This window comes from Acartia tonsa, chromosome 15, assembly GCF_053477335.1.
Source record: "Acartia tonsa isolate MP-2025a chromosome 15, ASM5347733v1, whole genome shotgun sequence".
Classification (NCBI taxonomy): Eukaryota; Metazoa; Arthropoda; class Copepoda; order Calanoida; family Acartiidae; genus Acartia; species Acartia tonsa.
Window position 1 is genome coordinate 22922171 of NC_137274.1, and position 22561 is coordinate 22944731.

Sequence of the window (22561 nt, forward strand, 5' to 3'; positions counted from 1 at the left end):
AAACCTGCAAAAAGGCAGTCTGACCGTTATTGTTGTTTTCTCCAAACGACGGAAAATTTAATTTTGATATCTTTAACTGAAAAAATTTTTAAAATCGGACCATAAACACCAAAGATATGGGGGAAAATGTGGAAAATTTTAAAATAGCCTAAAACCTGCTAAAAAGCCGTCCGACCGCCAGTGATGTTTTATAGTTAATTGTGCTCCTTAATGATGGGAATGTTGTCAAAAAATTTCAGAATTCTATCTTTTATAGGAGCTGAGTAAATCCAATTTCCCCCATAGCATTACGGACTGACTGACGGACTGATGGACTGACTGACGGACGGACAAAGTGAATTATAGAGTAGCTTCGCTACTAAAAAGCATTATTAAATTAATTTTAAATGTAATTATTAGAATATTTCGTTGAGCATGCTATATTGTTGTTTCCAAGTAAAACGAAGATCTTAATTGAATGGTATAGCCCTAAATTCAACAAGAATAAAGCAACACAGTAAATTTTTAATTCTTTAAGCTCTAAAAAAAACTGTTGTTTTAAGAGATATTAAAATCACCTTTTATAAAATATATGCATATTCTTATAGAGAATATAAATATATATAATTAATTTTCTCGTATTCATTCGAATCCGGTGGATAGGAACCGGTTCTCATCCATACGAAAAAACTATGTCTAGCATCGTATTATATCCAGCTTTCTACGAATATAGAAATGTACAGTCATAAGATTAAAACCAGTTTTTTCAGCCGGTGCCTTCGGCACCTCGGGGCTAAAAAAACTAGTTTTAATCTCATAATTGTACTTTCTATATCCGCGGAAAGCCATTTATAATACGATGCGAGAAATAACTATTCTCGTATTCATTTGAATCCAGTGAATAAGAACTGGTTCTCATCCAGACGAAAAAACTTTTAATCTTATAATTGTACATTCTATATCCGCGGAAAACTGTTTATAATAGGATGCAAGAAATAACTATTTTCATACTCCTACTGGTTGTTTCCCAAAACCGGAAAACGCAGTTTTTTTTAGATGCCCTGTATGTTTAGGAAAACTCTGAACAACAGAATACATATATAATATTAGTTGGCTCATCCTTGCCTCTAGGGGAGGGTGGAATAGGTCAGAAAAATATTCTAAACAACCAAAAGTTATTTGTTAAGCTTCCCTGAAAAGTACAACAAATTCAGATCTGAGGTGAATTCTTAAAAAACTTTTGCCCCACTAAAATCAGTGAGGCAAACTAAAAATTTAGAGGGGATAATTTTGTCTCATTAAAATTTTAATGAGGGAAAATGATTTTAATGGGGCAAAAGTTTTTTTAAGAATTCACCTCTGCAATTTCTGAGAACTTAAGCTTCAGACAAAAAATATTACTATTTTTTATTAAAGGAATAGTAGCTACACATAGGACCTCTGCATTTATGTGGTAGGGAAAGTAAATAGATGCGCTAAAATCATCCAGAGAATTAAAGCTTCCCTAAAATGTAAAACTCAATCGGTTCAGTAGTTATTGAGATTTTAAACTTTAAACTGACCAAACTATATAAGCTTCATTCACTTCATGAAAATGAAGTTTTTTTTTATATTTTGTCATGAAGCAGCAGTAGTTATTAATTTTTTAGATGTTATGGTTCAGATATATTATACCTGTTAAAAGTTTTAAATTTCAGACAACAATAACATAACTACTTTATATTGTAGATTAGTGGTGATGCCCCTAGAAGTCTCTAGGGGCAACTATAGTTGAGGAAAAAAAGTAGACAACCCCCATATTCAATTTAAGTTTTAAGAAGAAAAATATTTTTTAAGGAAGGGGGGGGTCTAATTTCCTAATGGAATTGTGGAGATACCCTAACTGAAATAGTTGAAAACCTTCCCTGGACCTATGGGAAGCTTCACTGTAAAGGAAAACCATATAGGTTAAGTGGTTAGCGAGATCCTTTGCTTTAGACAAAAAAGCTTACTACTTTACATTGTAGATATGCAGTATATTTATATCTAGGAATGACAAGTCTTATTGCTGCAGCACAGAATGGAAACATGGATATTGTGAAGATTCTATTAGATTATGGAGAAGATGTAAACCAAGACGATAAAAAAGGTTATTTACATGACAAGTAGATTAATGCCTGTTCATCAGTCTGTATGTAAGAAGATTAAGATCTTGGTAACTGCTGATTAAAGATTAAATTAAGCTTTAATCTTCAAGAAATATAGAAAATGGTCAAACTATTATTATATTGTTTTTGTTTTTCTCTATTTTCAGTTTCTTCTTAACATTTTTTAAAAAGATTTTTATAAAGTTGGGTAATTTCCCTTTCCCCTGAAGCCCCTTAATGTTAGAGACTAGTGCCCAGTTCACCAACAAGTTTTAGAGGTCGACTGATTTATTCTGTAGGTCAACCTAAACAAGTACAACTAACAAATGCCTTTATAAAATCGGTCAACCTAAAGCTTCTTTAGGTCAACCTATGTCTTTTGTCAACTAATTAATAATAAAAATCAACAAATTCTGAAATTGAAATGACAAAACTTTAGTAACTTTAAAACTCTTTTGTGAAAATGTGGTAGTTGCTTGAAATCTGGTAATATGTACAACCAACAAGTGAATGAATTATTTAATCCTATTTCACTATAGTTGCTTCAAACCAGTTTTTAAGAAGTTGTTAGCATTATAAGTACCGTAATTTTCATTGTTGTTGATAGTTTTATTTATGAAAGACAAAGCTTGTTAAATAAAAAGGGTAAAGCAGCAACAATTGGACACATTTTAATATATTATGAACTTTAGGGTATAGTTGTTTTTGGGGCAACGCTGCTTAAAAGGACTCTCCACAAGAAAATTAAATTTAGATTTTTGAAAATCATTGCTTCTACTCCGCTATTCATCGCTTTTTAATACATGCTCCCCTCCTATTTGTTCAGAATCTAGATGGAGGTGTTGTGTGAGTGACATAGTGCGGTGTACCAGCAATGAATAGCGGAGTAGCAGTGATCAAGGCGACGATGGCAACAAAAGATGGTTAAATTGGGTGGTGGCGAACACAAAATGGAGGAGGCACTATTGTCCAGCAAGTAGAGAGTGGAGGCAAAACTTATAAACCTTGGATAGTATAGGGTCTATATCTGACCTGGGTAAATTGTGATCGAGAATGTCCTTTTAGAATGTCCAGGAAAATGTTTATTCTAAAATGCACCCAGATTAGCAAATTCCCGAATATACTGTGTGTGTGTGTATAGGAATTTTGGAGTAAAGAAACAGGTTGACATAGGAAAGGGAAGGCGGGAATGTTATAGGTGGGGGGAAGGGGAGGAGGGCAACCTGTGTTGTCAGCTGTTGCTGGCAGGCTGGCTTAGGATTCTGTGGTGGCTAAGGCGGAGGCTGCTAGGGGCTAGATGCTACTAAATATTGTACCAACTTTATTTACTATTTTAGATAGAAAATATACAGGGATTTGACAATGGAGGATAAATTGATTATCCCCCATGGTTAGAAACAAAATTATTCCATCCATAGATTTAGATCATCAGTGCATGGAAAACTAAGCGGTAGTTTATACCAACCAATCATGATTTTTTAGTTTTTGAGAAATAGTGTTTGTAAAACTTAGGGTACCACTATGGTTTACAGTTGCTACCTACCCCATCAGTCTATCTGTTTTGGTGGAAAAGTTTGGACACTACTAGTATGAAACCAACCAATCAAATTTTCTTGTGGAGAGTCCTTTTAATTAAGAAATTCTATTTTCTCAAAATTACTTATCTATTTATTACATATCTAACTATATATCTATCTATTTATTTATCCATCTAGTTATCCATTTATTTATCTATCTATTTATATATCTTTTTATCTATCCATTTGTCTATCTATTTATCTATCTATTTATCTATTTAATTATCTATCTAGTTATCCATTTATTTATCTATTTTCTCAAAATTACTTATCTATTTATTACCTATCTAACTATATATTTATATATCTATTTATTAATCTAACTAGTTATCCATTTATTTATATATTATTTATTTATCTATCCTTTTATATATCCATTTGTCTATCTACTTATCTATTTATTTATCCAACTATTTATTTATCAATTTATCTATTTATTTATCTATCTAGTTATTTATTTATTTCACTATTTTCTCAAAATTTCTTATCTATTTATTACCTATCTAACTATATACTTCTCTATTTATTTATGAACTTGAGTATGGTAGTGCAAATGGGGCGCTTGTCCAAGATTATGGTATGGAGATCGCTCTTCTATGAGTACTACTAAAATTCCTACTTTTACTGCAATACACATAGACATTCTCATCGCCGGTTCGTCAGTTTAGAATGCTTTTCCCTTTACTCCCACAAGTATAATACAAATTTGGTTGAGCCTGTGGTAGCTCAACAAAGACCCACGCGAAGTATTATATTGCTTTAAACTAAGAATAAATGGCTGGTTATGGTGTTCGATCTATATCATATAAGTATATTAAGCACTTAAAAAGGAAGATGGTTTTATAAAGTGTATTTACATTACAAGTGAATAAGTTAAGTATGAAAATATTTACAGGATAAGTGATAATACACATAAGTAGAGTAGGACAGTAAATGCCCTAAGTCCAAAGCATTGAATTGTGCTAAGTGTTAGATCTCTAACATAAGACCCAAGCTCAATTCATGCTAAGTACTGAGGGACCTAAATTTAAACTACAATGCATGCCAAACAACTAAGTCATTACCTTTAAGCCAGAAGAACTTGATGGTTTGAGAGTCAATGAATAACCAAGATATTTTAAGAAGTGCAAGTTATAACAACAACTATTAATAAGGATCTAAGCCCTTGTCTGTTTAATAAAGTGTTTGTATGTTAAACTTGTGACGTAAATCAAACTATGGTTGTAGGCATACATACTAGTACAAGATGGTTACATGGTTACTTTAACAATAAACATAATGTTTTAATAAGCATATAACAATATTCAATCACATACAGTTTACCATGATTAGGCTAGCGTTACCCATATAAGGTATTATATTGGTAAGTATAGGCTAATAAATTCATAAAAACATATAAAAAGTGCCTTAGGGCTAGCTAGAGTAATTGTACCTTGTGCCTGAGTTACGCGCGATAATTACCATGGCATGTCAATCAAATATTTAGATCCAAGTTTTATATGGTGTAAAATTTATAGTAAACATAGGTAAGTGGACTAGATGCGAAGCATTTCTGTGAAAGTCTTGTTCGTACGTTCAAAGAATTTTGAAATTTGGGGATCGCATCTCCAAGTATGAGCTAGTAAGCAATATATTTAGTAAAAATAAGCATGATATTGGTCTTTTTTGTTTATTGTTTAAGTATAGCTTGATCCAAATGCACATAAAATTTATATCAGATTTTTTTGATGGCCTACAAAACAAGTTCTTATATTGTCTGGAGTAAGCATCTATCTGTACCTATCTATTTGTCTAGTTACAAAAAATTATTTTAGTATATTCTTTCCATCTGTATAATAAATATTCATTTATCTATATATCTATCTATTTCTGTACACCTCTCTCTGTATATCTATAACTGTAATCTAAACTGTAGTATATAATGTAACTAATATATTTACATCTAGAAAGGACAAGTCTTATGTTGGCAGCAAAGAATGGAAACACAGAAATGGTGAGGATACTTCTAGAACATGGAGCCAATGTCAACCATAAAGATAATTCTGGTTAGTATTTTGTATTTCTAGTATATTCTATATCCTATGTCAATTTTAAAACTGATTATGGTCAGTTACATAATATTATTTTACTATAATTATATAATGTATCTTTAGTATTTTCTATCTATCTATCTCTCATTAATGTCTCTCTGTATATCTATAACTACACTCTGAACTAAAGAATATATAATAACTATAGTTATTATATATAGTTATATAGTTATATATAGTAACTAATATATTTATATCTAGGATGGACAAGTCTTATGGCTTCAGCAGATAATGGATATACAGAAACAGTCAGACTACTTCTAGAACATGGAGCCAATGTCAACCATAAAGTTAATGATGGTTAGTTACATAATATTATTTTACTATACTTATGTAGGGGGACCGCCATTTACACATCCAGCAAATTTACAGTGGATGTGTTTTCGCCAGTGCAATGGATGTATTTATGACAAACTAAATTTTGACTGTATAAATGACAGTAAAATCTATTCTCATGCCATAAATACATCCAACACTTGCAAAAATACATCAATATTTTTATACATATGTCAAAATACATCTGACTCTGGCATTTAAACATCCATACTTTTTTAATTATAGGTCATACAAATTTATATATTGTAGCTTTAGTATATTCTATCTATCTAACTATATACATACTATTGGCTTCGCCTCTAGCCTCTAGGGGCTTCGCCCCATGAGGTAATGGAAAGTCAACCCTCCAAAATAATTTTATAGTTATATTTTCAAAAAAGTTATTCTTTGCGGAATTACTCTTTGGTAAAATTAAACCCAGGTTGTGCGTCGTATGCAAAAAAATTTCAATTCATAAAAATTAAACCCAGGTTGTTCACTGTTTACACAAAAATTGAAAAGTCTCCTCTGTAAATTTTATTTATATTTAATACCTATAATTGCGAAAACTTTTTAAAGATGTCAATTTTTAAAAGTTACAAAAAGCCCAAAAATTTTTTTTGGTAAATTTTTTTTTTTGGGGGGGGGTAGTTTATGGGGGCTTCGCCCAATGGTGCTGTGAAGTTCCCAACCCAATTACTGGTTTTTGTTTACAAAAATAAAAAATAAATTAAAGATTTGGAAATGGGGATTTTTTATTTTTGGGGGGGTTGGGGTGTCTTAAACCACCGGAGGACCAGTAGGTATATTCCCAGAGGAGTAGAGCCCAATTTGTTCAGAAGTTACTGAGATTTTACAAAAAAAAAATTTAAAAATTTTTTTTGTGGGTTGTTTTTTTGGGGGGGGGTTGGGGGTGTCCCACCCCCCAGGAAAATAGCTTAAAATCATCACCGGAACAGTAGGTATAATTAGATTAGATTAGATTTATTATTCTTGGGTGTACATCCCTGAAGAGTAGAGCCCAATCGGTTCAGCGGTTACTGAGATCTTAAGCTTCAGACGGACAGACAGATGGACAGACATCAAGCTACTTTGTATTATAGATATTTATTTTTGTATACCTCTCTTTGTATATTATAACTGTACTCTAAACTAAATAATTTATAATGTAACTAATATATTCATATTTAGGATGGACAAGTCTTATGATTGCAGTCAGGAATGGAAAGACAGAAGTAGTCAGAATACTTTTAGAACATGAAGCTGATGTCAACCATAAAAATAATGATGGTTAGTTACATAATAGTATTATACTATAATTATGTAATGTATCTTTAGTATATTCTATCTAACTATCTATATATTCATTTATCTATCTCTCTATTTCTGTATATCTCCCTCTGTATATCTATAAATGTAATCTGAACTAAAGAATATATAATGTATCTTTCTGAAGATTGCGAAAGCATGAAACTTTAAGTTAAAGATAAATAAAATTGAAGTAAAAAACGTTGTTTTACTATAAAATATAATGTATATAATATATTTATATCTAGGTTACACAAGTCTTATGGTTGCAGCAGAGAATGGAAACACAGAAACAGTCAAAATACTTCTAGAATATGGAGCCGATGTCAACAATAAAGATAATGGTGGTTAGTTACATATATTATTAAACTATATTTATATATTGTATATTTAGTATATTCTATCTATCTATCAATTTCTGTATACCTCTCTCAGTATATCTATAGCTGTACTCTGAACTAAAGAATATATAATTAACTAATATATTTATATCTAGGACGGACAAGTCTTATGAAAGTTGCATCATGGTATGGATACACAGAAACAGTCAGACTACTTCTAAAACATGGAGCCGATGTCAACTATAAAGCTAATGATGGTTAGTTACATAATATTATTATATCATTTAGTGTATCTTTAGAATATTCTTCTATCTATTTCTGTATATCTATAATTCTACTCTGAGCTAATGTAACTAATATATTTGTATTTAGGAAGGACAAGTCTTATGTATGCAGCAGGGCAAGGATACACAGAAACAGTCAGAATACTTCTAGATCATGGAGCTGATGTCAACTTTAAAGATAATGATGGTTAGTTATATAATATTAGTTTACTATGTAATGTATCTTTCGTACATTCTAGCTAACTATTTATATATCCATTTATCTATCTATATTTCTATCTGTACACATCTCTCTATATCTATAACTGTACTCTGAACTAAAGAATATATAAAGTATATAATATATTTATATCTAGGAAGGACCAGTCTTATGAAGGCGGCACAGTTTGGAGAAACGGAAACAGTCAGAATACTTCTAGAACATGGAGCCAATGTCAACCATGAAGATTATACTGGTTAGTTACATAATATTATTATACTATTTATATATTGTTTAGTTAGTATATTCAATCTATCTATCTATATATCTATAACTATCTCTGCAACATCTCTCTGTATATCTATAGCTGTACTCTTAACTAAAGAATATATAATGTAACTAATATATTACATTTAGGTGAGACAAGTCTTATGCAGGCAACATGGTATGGAAGCACAGAAACAGTCAGACTACTTCTAGATCATGGAGCTGATGTCAACCATAAAAATATGGATGGTTAGTTACATAATTTTATTATACTATATTTGTATATCTTTAGTTACAGTTTGTTCTATCTATCTATATACAGTGTGTTTTTTTTATGAGAACTTTTTTGAAAGCAATTTTACCCCACTTATAGTTATCAGAATTTAATGATTAATGGCTTATTTTCTTCGTTTTTTAAGGCAATTAATAGAACAACAAAAAAATATTTCAGTTTTTATTTAAAAAGTACAGTAAAATCTAAAATTCAAAACTTGGGTGTCAACATCTAAAAATGGTTTTAGCACATTTTTCTTATGCTTAAATAATCAACCTTTTGCAAGAATGGCTGCTAAACACTTCAAAGTTGAGATATAGAGCTAAAAATGTATACAGATACTATTAGGGACATGTACTAGAACATATCAAAGTTTGAAGGTTGGACTGTACAGAGATGATGGATTGGCGGTTTTATCAGCTTCTGGACCATAAATGGACAGAATAAGAAAAGAAGTAATAAAAATCTTTTCAAATGAGAACTTGAAAATAACAGTCAATATGAACATCAAAACTACAAACTTTTTAGATGTTAACTTAAACCTAGAATCTGAAGAATACAAACCTTTTAGAAAAGACAACAACAAACCAAATTATATCAACATTAGATCGTGTCATCCACCTAACATTAAACAAGATCTTCCCTGTATTGTAGAGAAGAGACTTAGTAATCTGTCAAGTAACAACCACCAAAACATATCTACCAAGAAGCCCTAGAATCATCAGGTTATAAAAATAAGTTAATTTTTCAAAATAATGATAGGCAACAAAATAGTCAACAAAACCGCACCAGAACAAGAAAAGTTATATGGTGTAATATTCCTTTCAATACAGCTGTGTCCACAAATATTGGAAAGGAGTTCTTACGCCTGGTAGACAAACACTTTTCAAACAACAGAGTCTTTAAAAAATATTACAACCGAAACACCATCAAAATATCATATAGTTGTATGCCTAATATGGCCAGCATAATCACAAGCAATTATAAGAAAGTTCTTGGACAAACAAAGCATACAACTGAAGCTGGTTGTAACTGTAGGAGAGGCACAACTTGTCCACTGGACGGAAAATGCTTAACTGATTCTTTAGTCTACCAAGCTGAAATTCAAACAGACCAATCTACCAAAAAGTATATAGGAATGGCCTCAACAACTCTGTTTCTAACTATCTATCTATTTATCTATCTATATATATCTCTCTATCTAACTATCTATCTATTTATCAATCTTATGCACAAATACGTAAATTTTCCTTTCAACTTTATCTCTCTCTCTCTCTCTCTCTCTCTCTCTCTCTCTCTCTCTCTCTCTCTCTCTCTCTCTCTCTCTCTCTCTCTATCTCTCTGTCTGTCTGTCTCTCTCTATCTATCTCTCTACTCAGTAATACTTTGCTATGTTGCTTGCCCATTTACATTGGAAACATAATGTTTATGTGTAAAATTTAAATATAGTTTATGCCAACTTTATAAACTAAATAAAAGTTTTATTGCTCACATAACAGCATTAATAATATTGTAATCAAGAATCATATTATGTCTACATAAATATTATCATTAAACTGCACAAAATTTTTAAAGGATTAATATATGTATATTAGGGTGGGCCCATTTCCCCCTTTTTTTAGATTTTACTGTTATCATTAGTTATGGAAGTCATTTATATGTATGATAAGCCTCATTCAAGTTTTAAAAGTGACTTGGCTCTTATGGCTGCCGGCGCGCGGGGGGTATAAAAAGTGCCCACCCCCTTATAACGATTCGTAATTAGCATTCAATGCGGTCATTTTGATATGCAACATGCCTGTGTTTGAAGGAATTTCAATTTTTGGTTTTATAAGGGGGCACATTTTATACCCCCCGCGCGCCTGTTGTTTTTGGATTAAAAAACCTCTTTCAAGTTTCACAGGGTTTTATATTGGCCTAGTAACCCTTGCCAATGTATTTGGTTCTGTTGCTATATCAAAGGACGACAGTCCAGAGTCAACTTTAGAAATCAACTGTCTAAACATAAGAACAACAGATCTGGAGTACCACAAGGGGCCGTAACATCCCCTATACTGTTCAATTTTTACCTGAGACATCATCCAAAACCTCCCAAGAACATCCAAATAGTTCAATATGCTGATGATATCAGTATATACGCTACAGGCAAGCCCATAGCTGGTCTTGCGGATGCCATCAGTCAATACATCCTGGAGGTTCTGGCATTTCTCGAAGAACGAGAACTACAAGTATCTCCAAATAAATCTATAGTCACATTGTTCACCCCAGACACCAAGGAATTTAAAGAACATTCAGAAATTAAGATGAAGGATACCATCGTACCTCTTGAACCAACACCAAAGTTACTAGGTGTCACTTTTGACACAATGTTAACATTCTCAAACCATGTGAAAAACATCACCAACTCTGCCAAGACCAAAATAAATCTAATGAAATCTCTGGCTGGTTCTACCTGGGGACAAGATGTTGAAACCTTAGCTCTTACCTACAAATCCACTTGCCGTAGTGTATTAGAGTATGCTGCTCCAAAATGAAAATTATCCATACTAGAGAAGTGCAGAAGGCCCTGGCAAGCTACCCCCCCCCCCCCCCCCCCAGTAAAGTCCTCAATGCCAACCCCCCTGAGGTGAACAAGGAGGAAGTCCAGAACTTGACCAGAATAACCAGATCCAGACTGTCCCAGCTACGTTCTGGATACAGCAGAATGTTTAATTCCTATATGAGCAGAATTAAGCCTAACATTGACGACAATTGCCCATTATGCAACACAATCCAACACAACACTAAACATCTGTTCAACTGCCCCAATAACCCTACAGATCTCAACATTTTATCACTTTGGACCCAACCTAAACAGGCGGCAGAATTTTTATCACTTGACGAGGGCATTACCTGAACAGAAATTTTCAAGACTGACAAGATGTAGCTCTGGAGGCTAATCAATCAATCAATCAAATGTGAAATTCCAAATTGACCCACCCTAATGTATAGTATATTATTAAATAATCAATAATTATTGTAGGGAACACAGCTCTGGATGAGGCTCTTGAAGAATATGATTGGTACAGTGATGAAAAAATAAAAAGAAAGAGAGAAATAGCAGAAATACTTAGAGAACATGGTAAGCTTATTTAATAATTCTATGTTTATAAGTGTAGCTATCCTATCATTTTATTCGGCTTTTAATTAATTCTTTCTATTTGTCACCTACACTTAACCCTTACAGATCGGGGGGGGGGGGCTCCAAGAGCCCCCCCCCCTCTAGTTTTTTCAATCTCATTTTTTTTGTAGGTAAGATGGAGTGCTGTGACTTCATGACTTTTTAAGTTTAGTAATTATACATCAGCAAGAGTTGATTTTATTAGGATATCTGGTCTGTGTCAATCGTGGTGTCCGGTCAAAGTTGGTTGGGTAGCACCTAAATTAGAAAAAAATTCTAAATAAATCTTAATTTCTACATTATGACTTTTGTGTATAAGGAGAGACCTAAAATTTTTTTGGTGAATACTTAGATATCAATAACCTTCTGAGAAAAGTTGTGTTATGACCTTTTGACCGCTCCCTGACCGACTTTATGACCGATTTTTGTCCGGCTTTTACTACAGACATATATCATGAATATCGTGGCTTCTATTACAGCTAGAGACCTATAATTTTTTTTGGTAAATCCTTGAGCAACATCAAACTGATAAAAATATTAATTGGCGCCGTTAACCGCCGTTTTACCACTGTAACCGCCGAAAATGGCGGTTTCCGTTATTTGCCGTTTTTTGGCGATGATCAAAAAAGTATTTTTTTTGTTATGAAAAATAATCGTTCGTCCTAAAATTTGGTCAACCTAGCTGCAAAATTGGCCGCTCTACAGCTGTTTTAAAATTTAGCGGCTGGCCGCTAAAAAGCGGCTAAGGAGCGGCCTGGCCGCTATGACTAGTAAAAGTAATTTTCTCTAAAAATACACATGAACCACCAGAAAAAAATTTTACGTCTTTATCTGTAAAAGGAGCCGAGATAGAGGGCCCCCCCCCCGATCTATTAAGGTGGGAATTGGGGCCCGAGCTGTAAGGGTTAAGTAAATCAAGAGTGGGGGAGGTGAAGTTAGAGGTGGGGTTCAGGAAAAAATATAATCATGGCAAATAGATATAGTCTTGCAGTATGGATGCTATAGGGGTTTTATTCACCCTTATTCCAAAATTAAGAGGGGGGGGGGGGGTTGTGTGGGGGGAATCTTGGACATAAAGACAAACAAATTTTAATGTCTTAAAGTTAAAACCTTTCTTTAGGAGCTAAGAAAGGAAGTGAGATTGAGTAAAGTCAGAATAACAACAATATAACAAGGTAAAACATTTTATAAATAAATTCTTATGAAAAGTTTAAAGAAGAAAAGAGTTAGCTATATCAGTGCTTTCACTTAAAGTGCCTAGGTAGCACAGATCACTCCACTTCTTATTTGTGTAATAGAATTTACAAAGAGAGTCCATTAATTTTTTATACCAACTTACCTATATATATACATATATATATCTGTCTATTTATTGATTGTATCTGTATATATTGTAATTGTATACTTGGCTTATTATCTAATATCTTATAATATAATCCTCAATTTTAAATCTATAACTGTTAAAATTTATAATTTATCTTTCTATCTGTAAGTATTTTTATTCATCTAAATATATCTTTATATATATATATATATACAGGGTGAAATGTCTTGGCCGTAGTACTCCAGCAAAGTGAAACAGGGCAGATTTTGAGATGTAAAAAACGTCAAAAACAGTGAAAAATTTCTTCGTTCTTGACTTCAGGGACCCATATTGAACTTAAAAACTCATTTTAGACTATTGGTTGCAATGACAACCCTAGCTAAAACTTCATGCCATTTCTAAAAAAGTAAAGAAAGTCGTTCTAGCTCAACTGTGGTCCAAATAAGAGCCACCGTGTATAAGGGTAGCTTGAAAGTTGGGCGAATTTGGATCCTGCGGTTACTCACGTTTTTAAGGAAATGTGGCCTTCCAGCAGCCCGATCTTAATTCAATGGACTTTTGGGACTGGGGCTACTTTGAAGCATGCACCAATAGACGTGCCCATACCACAAAGACCTCCCTCATTGCTACTATTGAGGAGAACTACGCTAGCTTGGACAGGTACATTTTGACCTGGACCTGCTGGCGGTTGAGGAGGCAGGTAGAGGCGGTGATTAAGGCTGGCAGCGATTTTATTGAATAATATAATAGTCATATACCTATTATGCTTGCCAGTTTTTAAAATTCAATAAAATCTTTAAAATTGACGATGTTATGTTCATTCGTTTAGAAGTTAGAATTTGTCCGGTCTTATTTGCCCCACCCTGTATATAAAAGGTTAACTCACAAACAAAATATGAATTTTACATATTTATTTAGACATTACAAATTGTTTCGTGCATGTTTGCACTCTTTAGATGTCAATGTAAAATATATATATATGTATAATTGCTTATTTGTCTATCTAAAAATATCTAATCTAAAAATCTCAGTGAACAGACAAAAAAATCTTTGTTTATAATTTTTAGTTTCTCTATATCTATCTTTGAATAATTCCAGTCTATCTGTTAAATCTTATATCTGTTATTAATTCCAATATAATTTTGATTAATTAATATAACCATTATTTCAGAACAGAACTGCTTTGGGTTAACAGAATGATTACCTACAATGCTTTATTATTTTAAAATATCGTGCCTATATATAAAAATTGATTATTGTATGATTCATGATTTTCAAAATACGAATTTTTAGATTTTAAAGTTTTTTTACTTATTATTTTATTTTTGTTTACTAGCTTAGCTACTTTTATTTCTTAATTTACAAGTCTTAAAGAGGTATTTTAACTTAAGTCTTAGAAAGATGTTTTTTATATTCTAAAATTTTATGGATATTATCAATCCTTGACTCATAATATGATTTGATAGATGTTGATTGTTATATTTAAGTGTTGGTATTCTCATGCTAAATTGTCATTTCTATCCTATTATAACTAGGATGACAATATCCATAAAAGCAAAGGTATAAAGATTGGGGTTATTTCTTATGGATATAAAATTTTCTGGAGGGTCAGAATTTAATAAGCAGAATATTAATTTTTAAGCGTAAAACATTATATAATTTAAGATATTAAATACAGTATACTGTTTAATGACATACTCACATTTTAGGACTTGATTATGGAGATGCTTAGCTTTAAATATTATACCTTCTTGTTAAAGGATGAATAGGATAAAGATATCATACATAAAAAGTTGTCAAAAAGGTTTAAAAATCTGCATGGTTTCATTGGACTTTCTGGTAATGATTATAGAGTTGCTATCCTTTACAAATCTTACCTAACTGATACTGTTATATCCTGTTAAGTTTTAAGTTGAAAAGGACTAACTGTTTGTTGTGATTGGACGGTTATAGATTAACCCTAATTTTAGAAAAACTTAACCTTTAAAAAATAGTAAAGTTTTTTGTGTATCTATTAAGATCTCAACAACTGAACTCATGTGTGGATTACTCCATTTTATAGAAACTTAATATGAGTTCTGGATAATATACCTTAAGGATATTTTGATATTTAAACATCAAAATGGTTTTAGGCTATTTTCTGCCACCTTCCTCTTCCTCTTCTGGCAACGCAACTTAAAGGGCGATTCTTTTTTTTCAAAGTAGCTTTTCTCCTATTTCTAGCCCCTGCGGGGGGCTCTAACACTGCAGGGCAAAGTGCATAACACTGTGGGACAATCACCTAACCTAACTTAACCTAATATCACCTTTCAAACGCTAATGTGAAAATACGAGGAAACCCGCAACTTTATTTCCTTTACATGACCAGAAGCTTCTCTACAATTTAAACTAAGTAGCGTCCGTCTCTCACAATAGAATAACCCTAGGATTATAAATTTCAAAAATCAAATAAATAGTGCATTTATTTCAATAAGATTTTTAAAATCTTTTTAAAGTAATAATTCAAGAGTTTAAAATGGTCACACAGACTTTTGAGCTGATAACGAATTTTAAAAGCAAGGATTAAGGCAAATAGGATGTTACTTCAAACAAAATTACACATTTCTAGATTAAAACTATTTGTAGAGAAGTTTAGACACTGTTGATTAGTGGGGAGGCAGGGGACATTAGGCTGTTTATCATAATAGTCCCCAAAGCTTTACATAACAATTTCTTATTCGTTGGCTCAACAACTTTGGGGACTTTTATTAAATTTTGCTTAGTTTGTCCAAACGTTTGAACCACAAATTGTAATCTAAAGAAGGAGTAATTTTGTATATAATCATTGGGGTTGTACATTAATTTATCGGCCATTGTCTTATCCCTTTACATCCCTGTTTGGTTGGTTTTAATTGTAAGCGCTGTCCATTTGTATCTTATAAGAAAATTGGCAATAAAATAAGATTACTATGATTGCAAATTAAGAAAATTATCCATTTTTTGGGTTTAAATTAATGGTTGAAAAGTTTAGACAATAATAGTTTGTACAAACAAATCAAGTCCCCAAAGTTTTTAGGCCAACAAAAGAGAAAAAAATCTTTTTTGGTGACCAGTATAATTTACAGTCCAATGTCTCCTCCCTCCCTGGCTCTATAATTGTTTATGTTCGTTTCCCCGACAATTTGTAGAGATTCGCTTTTATGGATGCTATCATCCTTGTTTATTAAATATTTTACCTTAGTTGATGCTTATTGCATTTTCATTTTTCAGATGCAAATAAAAACTAAAATTAAATCTTTAAGTTCACGGATTTTTCACTTTTCATTTGACAGATTTTTTTTACATATTAATACTTGAAATATCTTCATCAAATTTAATATTTAGGTAAAAAACAAGGATGAGAACATCCATAAAAAAATGGTACGATAAATCAACATTAACACTTGTAGAGTGTTAGAACTGAATAATGAACATTTATCAGAATATAAATGTATAAAGTTGTAATCAAATTTTAAGTGAATTCGTTGAAAAACTGCTTAATACAGGATAATGTTTTAGGACATACTTACATTTTTAGGACTTGATTATAGAGATGCTCTGCTTATAACGTTGTACTTTGTTGTCATATGAATCAGTATTCCAAAAATTAGATGAATCAGATAATTTCATCACATAAAAATTTTCTGTTAAAAAAGTTAAAAATCAACATGGATGTACGGATTATAGAGTTGCTACGCTATATAAATCCTACATAACTACTACAGGAATCACCATGTAAAGTTTAAAATCTAGTTTAAAGACAATTCTAACATGTTTAAATTAATGAAAAGAGCTAACCCTTACGGACTGACAGACTGACGGACGGACCCTAATTAAAGAAAAGCTTTGCTTTTAAACACAAGGATGACAACATCAACATAGTTGAAATTAGGCAGACAGACATACGGACAAATTAATGATGATATTAAATAATTAATTCTTAACAAAATTTAATGGTTCTGTCTCAAAATTATTTATATATTGTGCATTATTTGCCAAATGTACCACTTTTCTGCACTACCTCTCCGATTTTGTTAAAACTCTAATTTTGGTCCGTTGGGTGATTCAAGGATGCTGGATGGCCAAAAAAAGTTTCAGAGTCCCTGGATGTCTAGATATCAGCTATCTATGAAGGTAGGTAACAAAATTTAAAAAACACCCATTTTTTCACAATTTTAAAAATAAATTTTTTCATCAATCTTACATCCAACCTATACATTTTATACACCAAAATGATCGTTTATTCATGTAAAAAGCGCACATAATGCAATTTTGGCCAAAACTCAAATTTTACAGGGTGTCCAACAAAAAGTGTATTTTGGATATCTAGTGTAATACCCAAAATACCTGTCCGAAAAAAATCATTTTTTTAGCCTTAATCCTGTGTTTTATCTGTGGGCATATGTTGTATATAACAGTTTGGAGGACCCGGGACTTTATGGTTGTCAAATTTCAATTTGGGACACCCTGTAAATATGATTTTTGTGTCTGTAGAGCTAAAACTTGGTCCAAATTGGCTATTTTATTCAAATTGTCTTAGTATATGATATAATTTTCCTCTTTTCCTCTACAGTTGGACTGACAGACCAACCATAATTCTATTTGTTTTTATAAATCTTGTTTTTTTTGCAATAGACTGCTGCTGAGGAAATACACACCAAAAATTTTAAGATGAATTTTGAGCTATTTCAAAAAATTAATAGTTAATGATATATATATGCTTAAGGGACAAGACAGTGGACAATAAATAAATAAGTTGATAAGCCAACGAATAAGAAAATATTATTAAGAAACTTTGGGGACTTGTACAATAACCAGCTCATTGTCCCCTCTCTCTCTCTGGCTAGGTCTACTACTTTGTCTTATCCCTTCAGATCCCTGAAATTTTCTTGTTTATATATAAAATATCGTATTATAGACAGCAGTCTGCAGATACTATCCGCGGATAGTACTACTGAGAACCGGTTTTAATCCAGTGGTTTTAAGCTGTCTGTTGGATGGTGTCCAGTCCTTTGCTTCTCAGGAACGCCTCTGGGTTGGGAGAGCGGCCAAGGAAATCTTCCAGCAGAGCCATTGCGTCGCGAGATCCACCTAGGATAGATGGATAGATTAATATAGATAGATTGATAAATAGATAAATAGATAGATTGAGAGATACATAAATAGATAGATAGGTTGAGAGAACGGCCAAGAAAATTTACCAGCAAAGCGTCGCGGGATCCACCTAGGATTTATGGATGGATTAAAAGATAGATTGATAGATAGATGGATATATTGATAGATAGTTAGATAGATACATAAATAGATAGATAGATGACTAAATGGATGGATAGAATAATAGATCAATAGATAAATGGATAGATGAGTGAATTAATAGATTGATAGATGTATGGATTGGTTGATAGAAGAATAAATAAACAGATGGATTAATATATGAGTGAGTGGATGAATAGATAGATGGATACACAAAAGGATAGATTGATATATAGAGATGGATGGATGAATAGATAAATAAAAGGAAGGTTGATTATTAGATAGATGGATAGATAAATTAATAATTTTATAGAAGGATGTATAGATATATGGATGGATTCTACAAATATCAGAGTACCTAATATTCTACCTTGGGGCACTTCAAAGGACCTAATATGTTTGATTACCTGGGACCAGAATCTTGTTTCTGTAATCAAGGCCAGTTTCTCAATCATGAGGATTATAGACAGCTTTCCGCGGATATTATGCGGATAGTATAGTATGGCTGAGAACCGGTTCTAATCCAGCGGATATTAATAGGATTAAGCATTACCTGGGACCAAAATCTTGTATCTGTAATCAAGGCCAGCTTTCTCATTCATGACTCCACCATCCTTAGCAAATCTAGCCTCAAACATGTCCTGGGAGTAAACTTGGCTCCACATGTAGCCGTAATACTGGCCATCATACCCTACAACAATAATGGATATAAAATACGTGGATATAGTGTCATCAATCTAGTTTCCTATTATTAGGGTTGCCAATCCACCAAATTTTTGGGGTCGGATTCTTACAAAAATCCACCAAATAAAATAGTGGATTCATCAGACAGACAGACAGACAGACAGACAGACAGACAGACAGACAGACAGATAGATAGATAGATAGACAAATAAATAAACAAATTGATAAGACAGAGAGGTGGAAGATAGAAAGACTGATATATGGACAGATAGATAGACAGACAGACAGACAGACAAATAGATAAACAGATTGATAAGACAGATAGATAGACAGATAGACAAATATATAGACAAATAGACAGATAAATATCAAGTTATTTAGAAAGAGAGATTTAAAAACAGATTGATAAAAATATCCACATATTCTATATCCATTCCTACGAGGTGTCTAAAGGTTGCAGCAAAGTTGGTGTCATCAATTGTGGACATGTCAAACATTTCCTTGTTCATTTTCTCCCATTCTGCTGCTGTATCCACATTCTGGGATCCTGTGTTGTTGAAACATGTAGATAAACTTTGTGCTCCAGTGCAATTTACATTCCAATGTCCCCTCCCTCTTTCTGGGTATTAATGCTATGGATCACAATTATGGAATCTCGATCATGAAGTTTTTTTATCCAATCTTTACAGGAGAGGTATTTTTGGAAAGAGAAATATATAAAGAAAACGCATATGTAAATTAGAAAATCCGCAGAAATCATGTTTGCAAGTTAAGAAACATGCATATAAAAGTTTAGACATAAAAAATATCTTCAGTGTTACTTTTTTACCTTTTATGATAAAAAAAGCATAGAAACAAAATAGATGATTTTTTAAAAAGTCAACACAATAATTGGCATAAAATCATCCTGAATGTGAAATTTAGATATAGAATCCTTTTTAGAGAAAATATAGTGCAAAAAGTAATTTAAAATAAATTTGGCATTTCTCTGTTTACCTAATAAATTAATAAAAAGAGTTTTTTTATGCGCTACTTTGGTAATGCTTAAACATAAAAGTGTAATTTAATCAATGACAGTGTTGAAAAAAGTTATAACTTGTTTTACAGGTAGTTTTTGGTTACTATTTTTATAATAGTTATTTCTCACATCGTATTATAAATGTCTTTCCGCAGATATAGAATGTACAATTATAAGATTAAAACCAGTTTTTAATCTTATGATTGTACATTTTTATATTTGTAGAAAGCTGGATATAATACGATACGATAGTTTTTTTGTATTAATGAGAACCGGTTCTTATCTTTTCTACGAGAAACATTTATCTGATATGTACATCAAAATCAAAAAGAACTTTTTCTTTAGATTTTCATACTTTGCATAAAAAGTCTTGGTTACTTTTTGCAATATACCTATTTGCTCTAAAAAGGATTCTAAAATGTGAATGTGAATATTCTACCTTGAGGCATGCCAATTCTAGAAACATGAGAGGACCTAATATGCTATCTTGGGGTACTCCATTCTAAAGATATCAAAGGATCTAATATGCTACCTTGAGCCACTCCATTCTAGAAACATAGTAGGACCTAATATGCTACCTTGGGGCACACCATTATAGGAACATCAGAGGACCTAATATGCTACCTTGGAGAACTCCATTCTAAAGATATCAAAGGTCCTAATATGCTACCTTAGAGCACACTTTTCTAAAGACATTAGAGGACCTTATATGATGCCTTGGGGTACCCCATTCTAGAAACATCAGAGGACCTAATATGCTACCTTGGGGAACTCCATTCTAAAGATATCAAAGGACCTAATATGCTACCTTGGGGGACTCCATTCTACAGACATTAGAGGACCTTATATGCTACCTTGGGGGACTCCATTTCTAGAAACATTAAAAGTCCTAATATGCTATCTTAAAATATAAAAATGGGCATTATTCATGATTAATCTACATTCCTGAGTGGAGCTTCTGATCATAGCTGGCCAACAGGATCTGTCTCAGGTTGAAGATTCCAGCATTGGCATTCTTGGATTGGATCAACTTGTGTAACATCTCGGCAGGCAGAGCACTCCCATCCTTGTAGTGAAAATGTACAATATGTCTCAGAAAACGCCATCCTCAAAGCAAAGCAAAGCTACTCTATTTTTCACTTTAAAGGACCATAAAGTATAAAATGAAATTTTTGTGAGATGAATTTTAAGGGTACTTTTTGGGTCTCAAAGTCGGACAAAAATTTTTTTTTCATAAATTTTTTCACCTAGGTGTATAAAGATCCACCTACACAAAAATTGGTAAGACCTAGAACTGATCCGTACAAACCTTTTAAACTAAGAATTGCCCGCTCTTTCCAAATCCGTTGAGAGCTTAAATGTAGAGTTAATATTTTTTTTTAAAATGACCAAAGTTCGCGCGGGGTATTTTTCGGTAACATTGAAATAAAATTCAAATTCGATTTTTAAGATCAATGTTCAGGTTTCTTTGATAAAATCTAAAATTCAATATGGGCTTTTTAAGAATTAGGCCAAACTGAATAGAACAGGTTTTTTTATATAAAAAATTTAAATTTTATTTTTTAAGAAAATTTTTGTAAGAAAAAAATCAAAATTTCTCGTCTTTAAAAAAAAATGATTTTTGACATAGTAGGAATAGTCCGATCCTTATGAAAATTTTTGTGATTAATCCCTATAACCTATACTAACTATGATTATTAATGTTTGACTGGCTGTTTGGCTGTTTTTCATCGATTTTTTTTAGGTTGAAAAGACGTTACCCATCATGCCCCACCATGGGTTATTGGTCGGTAATTCTTTTGAGTCCAATTATGACAAACTTCTAAAAGTCCTAGGATAACGTCCTTATAGGACCTGATAGTCCATTCCAAAAGCTTTCTAATGGTCTTGGTCACATTTGAAAATATTAATATTTACCCCATTTTTTTCTCAAAAAAACGAAAAAATTACCAGTTCAGCCCCGCCTCACCCTAGGTATGGAGTATATTTTAGTTTATAGCATTGATAGCAGTGCAACTGATTTGAATCAGAGGAATTAATTGATGGACTCCACATAAAATTGGATTACCTGACATGAGGCTGAGGGACTCTTCCTACCAGCACCAGTTCTCCAACATCTGGCTGGGCGCCTCCACAAAGTCTCTCTCCACATGAGTGCCGAAGAATTTGCTTGTGACAATTGAATATATAAGACCCAGTATAACTAAATCTAAACTAAAATAACAGTGGCAGATCAATCTGGCCATTTTATTGGTGAAAAAGGTGCTCACATATAAGATGCTTGTTTGTAAAGGGGAACTATATTGGTTTAGCAGCGGTTAGCAAGACCCTTGGCTACAGACAA

At 32.4% G+C, this 22561-nt stretch overlaps 2 protein-coding genes across 2 annotated transcripts in view; one reads left to right on the forward strand and one right to left on the reverse strand.

Moving 5' to 3' along the window:
- Nucleotides 1–14481, forward strand: part of LOC145307665 (uncharacterized) — a 51862-nt gene extending 37381 nt beyond the window's left edge. The window contains exons 11-16 of the mRNA XM_080150157.1: nt 8109–8207; nt 8377–8475; nt 8637–8735; nt 11783–11881; nt 13041–13095; nt 14416–14481. Of these exons, the coding sequence (XP_080006283.1) occupies nt 8109–8207; nt 8377–8475; nt 8637–8735; nt 11783–11881; nt 13041–13069 (425 nt within the window). The 3' untranslated portion in view covers nt 13070–13095; nt 14416–14481. The remainder of the gene's footprint in view (nt 1–8108; nt 8208–8376; nt 8476–8636; nt 8736–11782; nt 11882–13040; nt 13096–14415) is intronic.
- Nucleotides 14482–19113: 4632 nt separating this feature from the next.
- LOC145307006 (thimet oligopeptidase-like) lies at nt 19114–22395 on the reverse strand. Its single transcript, XM_080149346.1, has 4 exons — nt 22284–22395; nt 21161–21292; nt 19640–19744; nt 19114–19206 (listed from the first exon to the last, which is right to left on the reverse strand). The coding sequence occupies exons 1-4, from the start codon at nt 22290–22292 to the stop codon at nt 19114–19116; spliced, it is 339 nt and encodes a 112-aa protein (XP_080005472.1). The 5' UTR covers nt 22293–22395.
- Between the last annotated feature and the right edge of the window lie 166 nt (nt 22396–22561).

What these genes read in the sequence shown, in the direction of transcription:
- LOC145307006 (XM_080149346.1), bottom strand. An exon ending in ATCAGAAGCTCCACTCAGGA is followed by an intron (nt 19,745 to 21,160) that starts ATGTAGATTAAT and finishes AACAACACAGGA; the next exon opens with TCCCAGAATGTGGATACAGC. An exon ending in CTGCAACCTTTAGACACCTC is followed by an intron (nt 19,207 to 19,639) that starts GTAGGAATGGAT and finishes TTATTGTTGTAG; the next exon opens with GGTATGATGGCCAGTATTAC.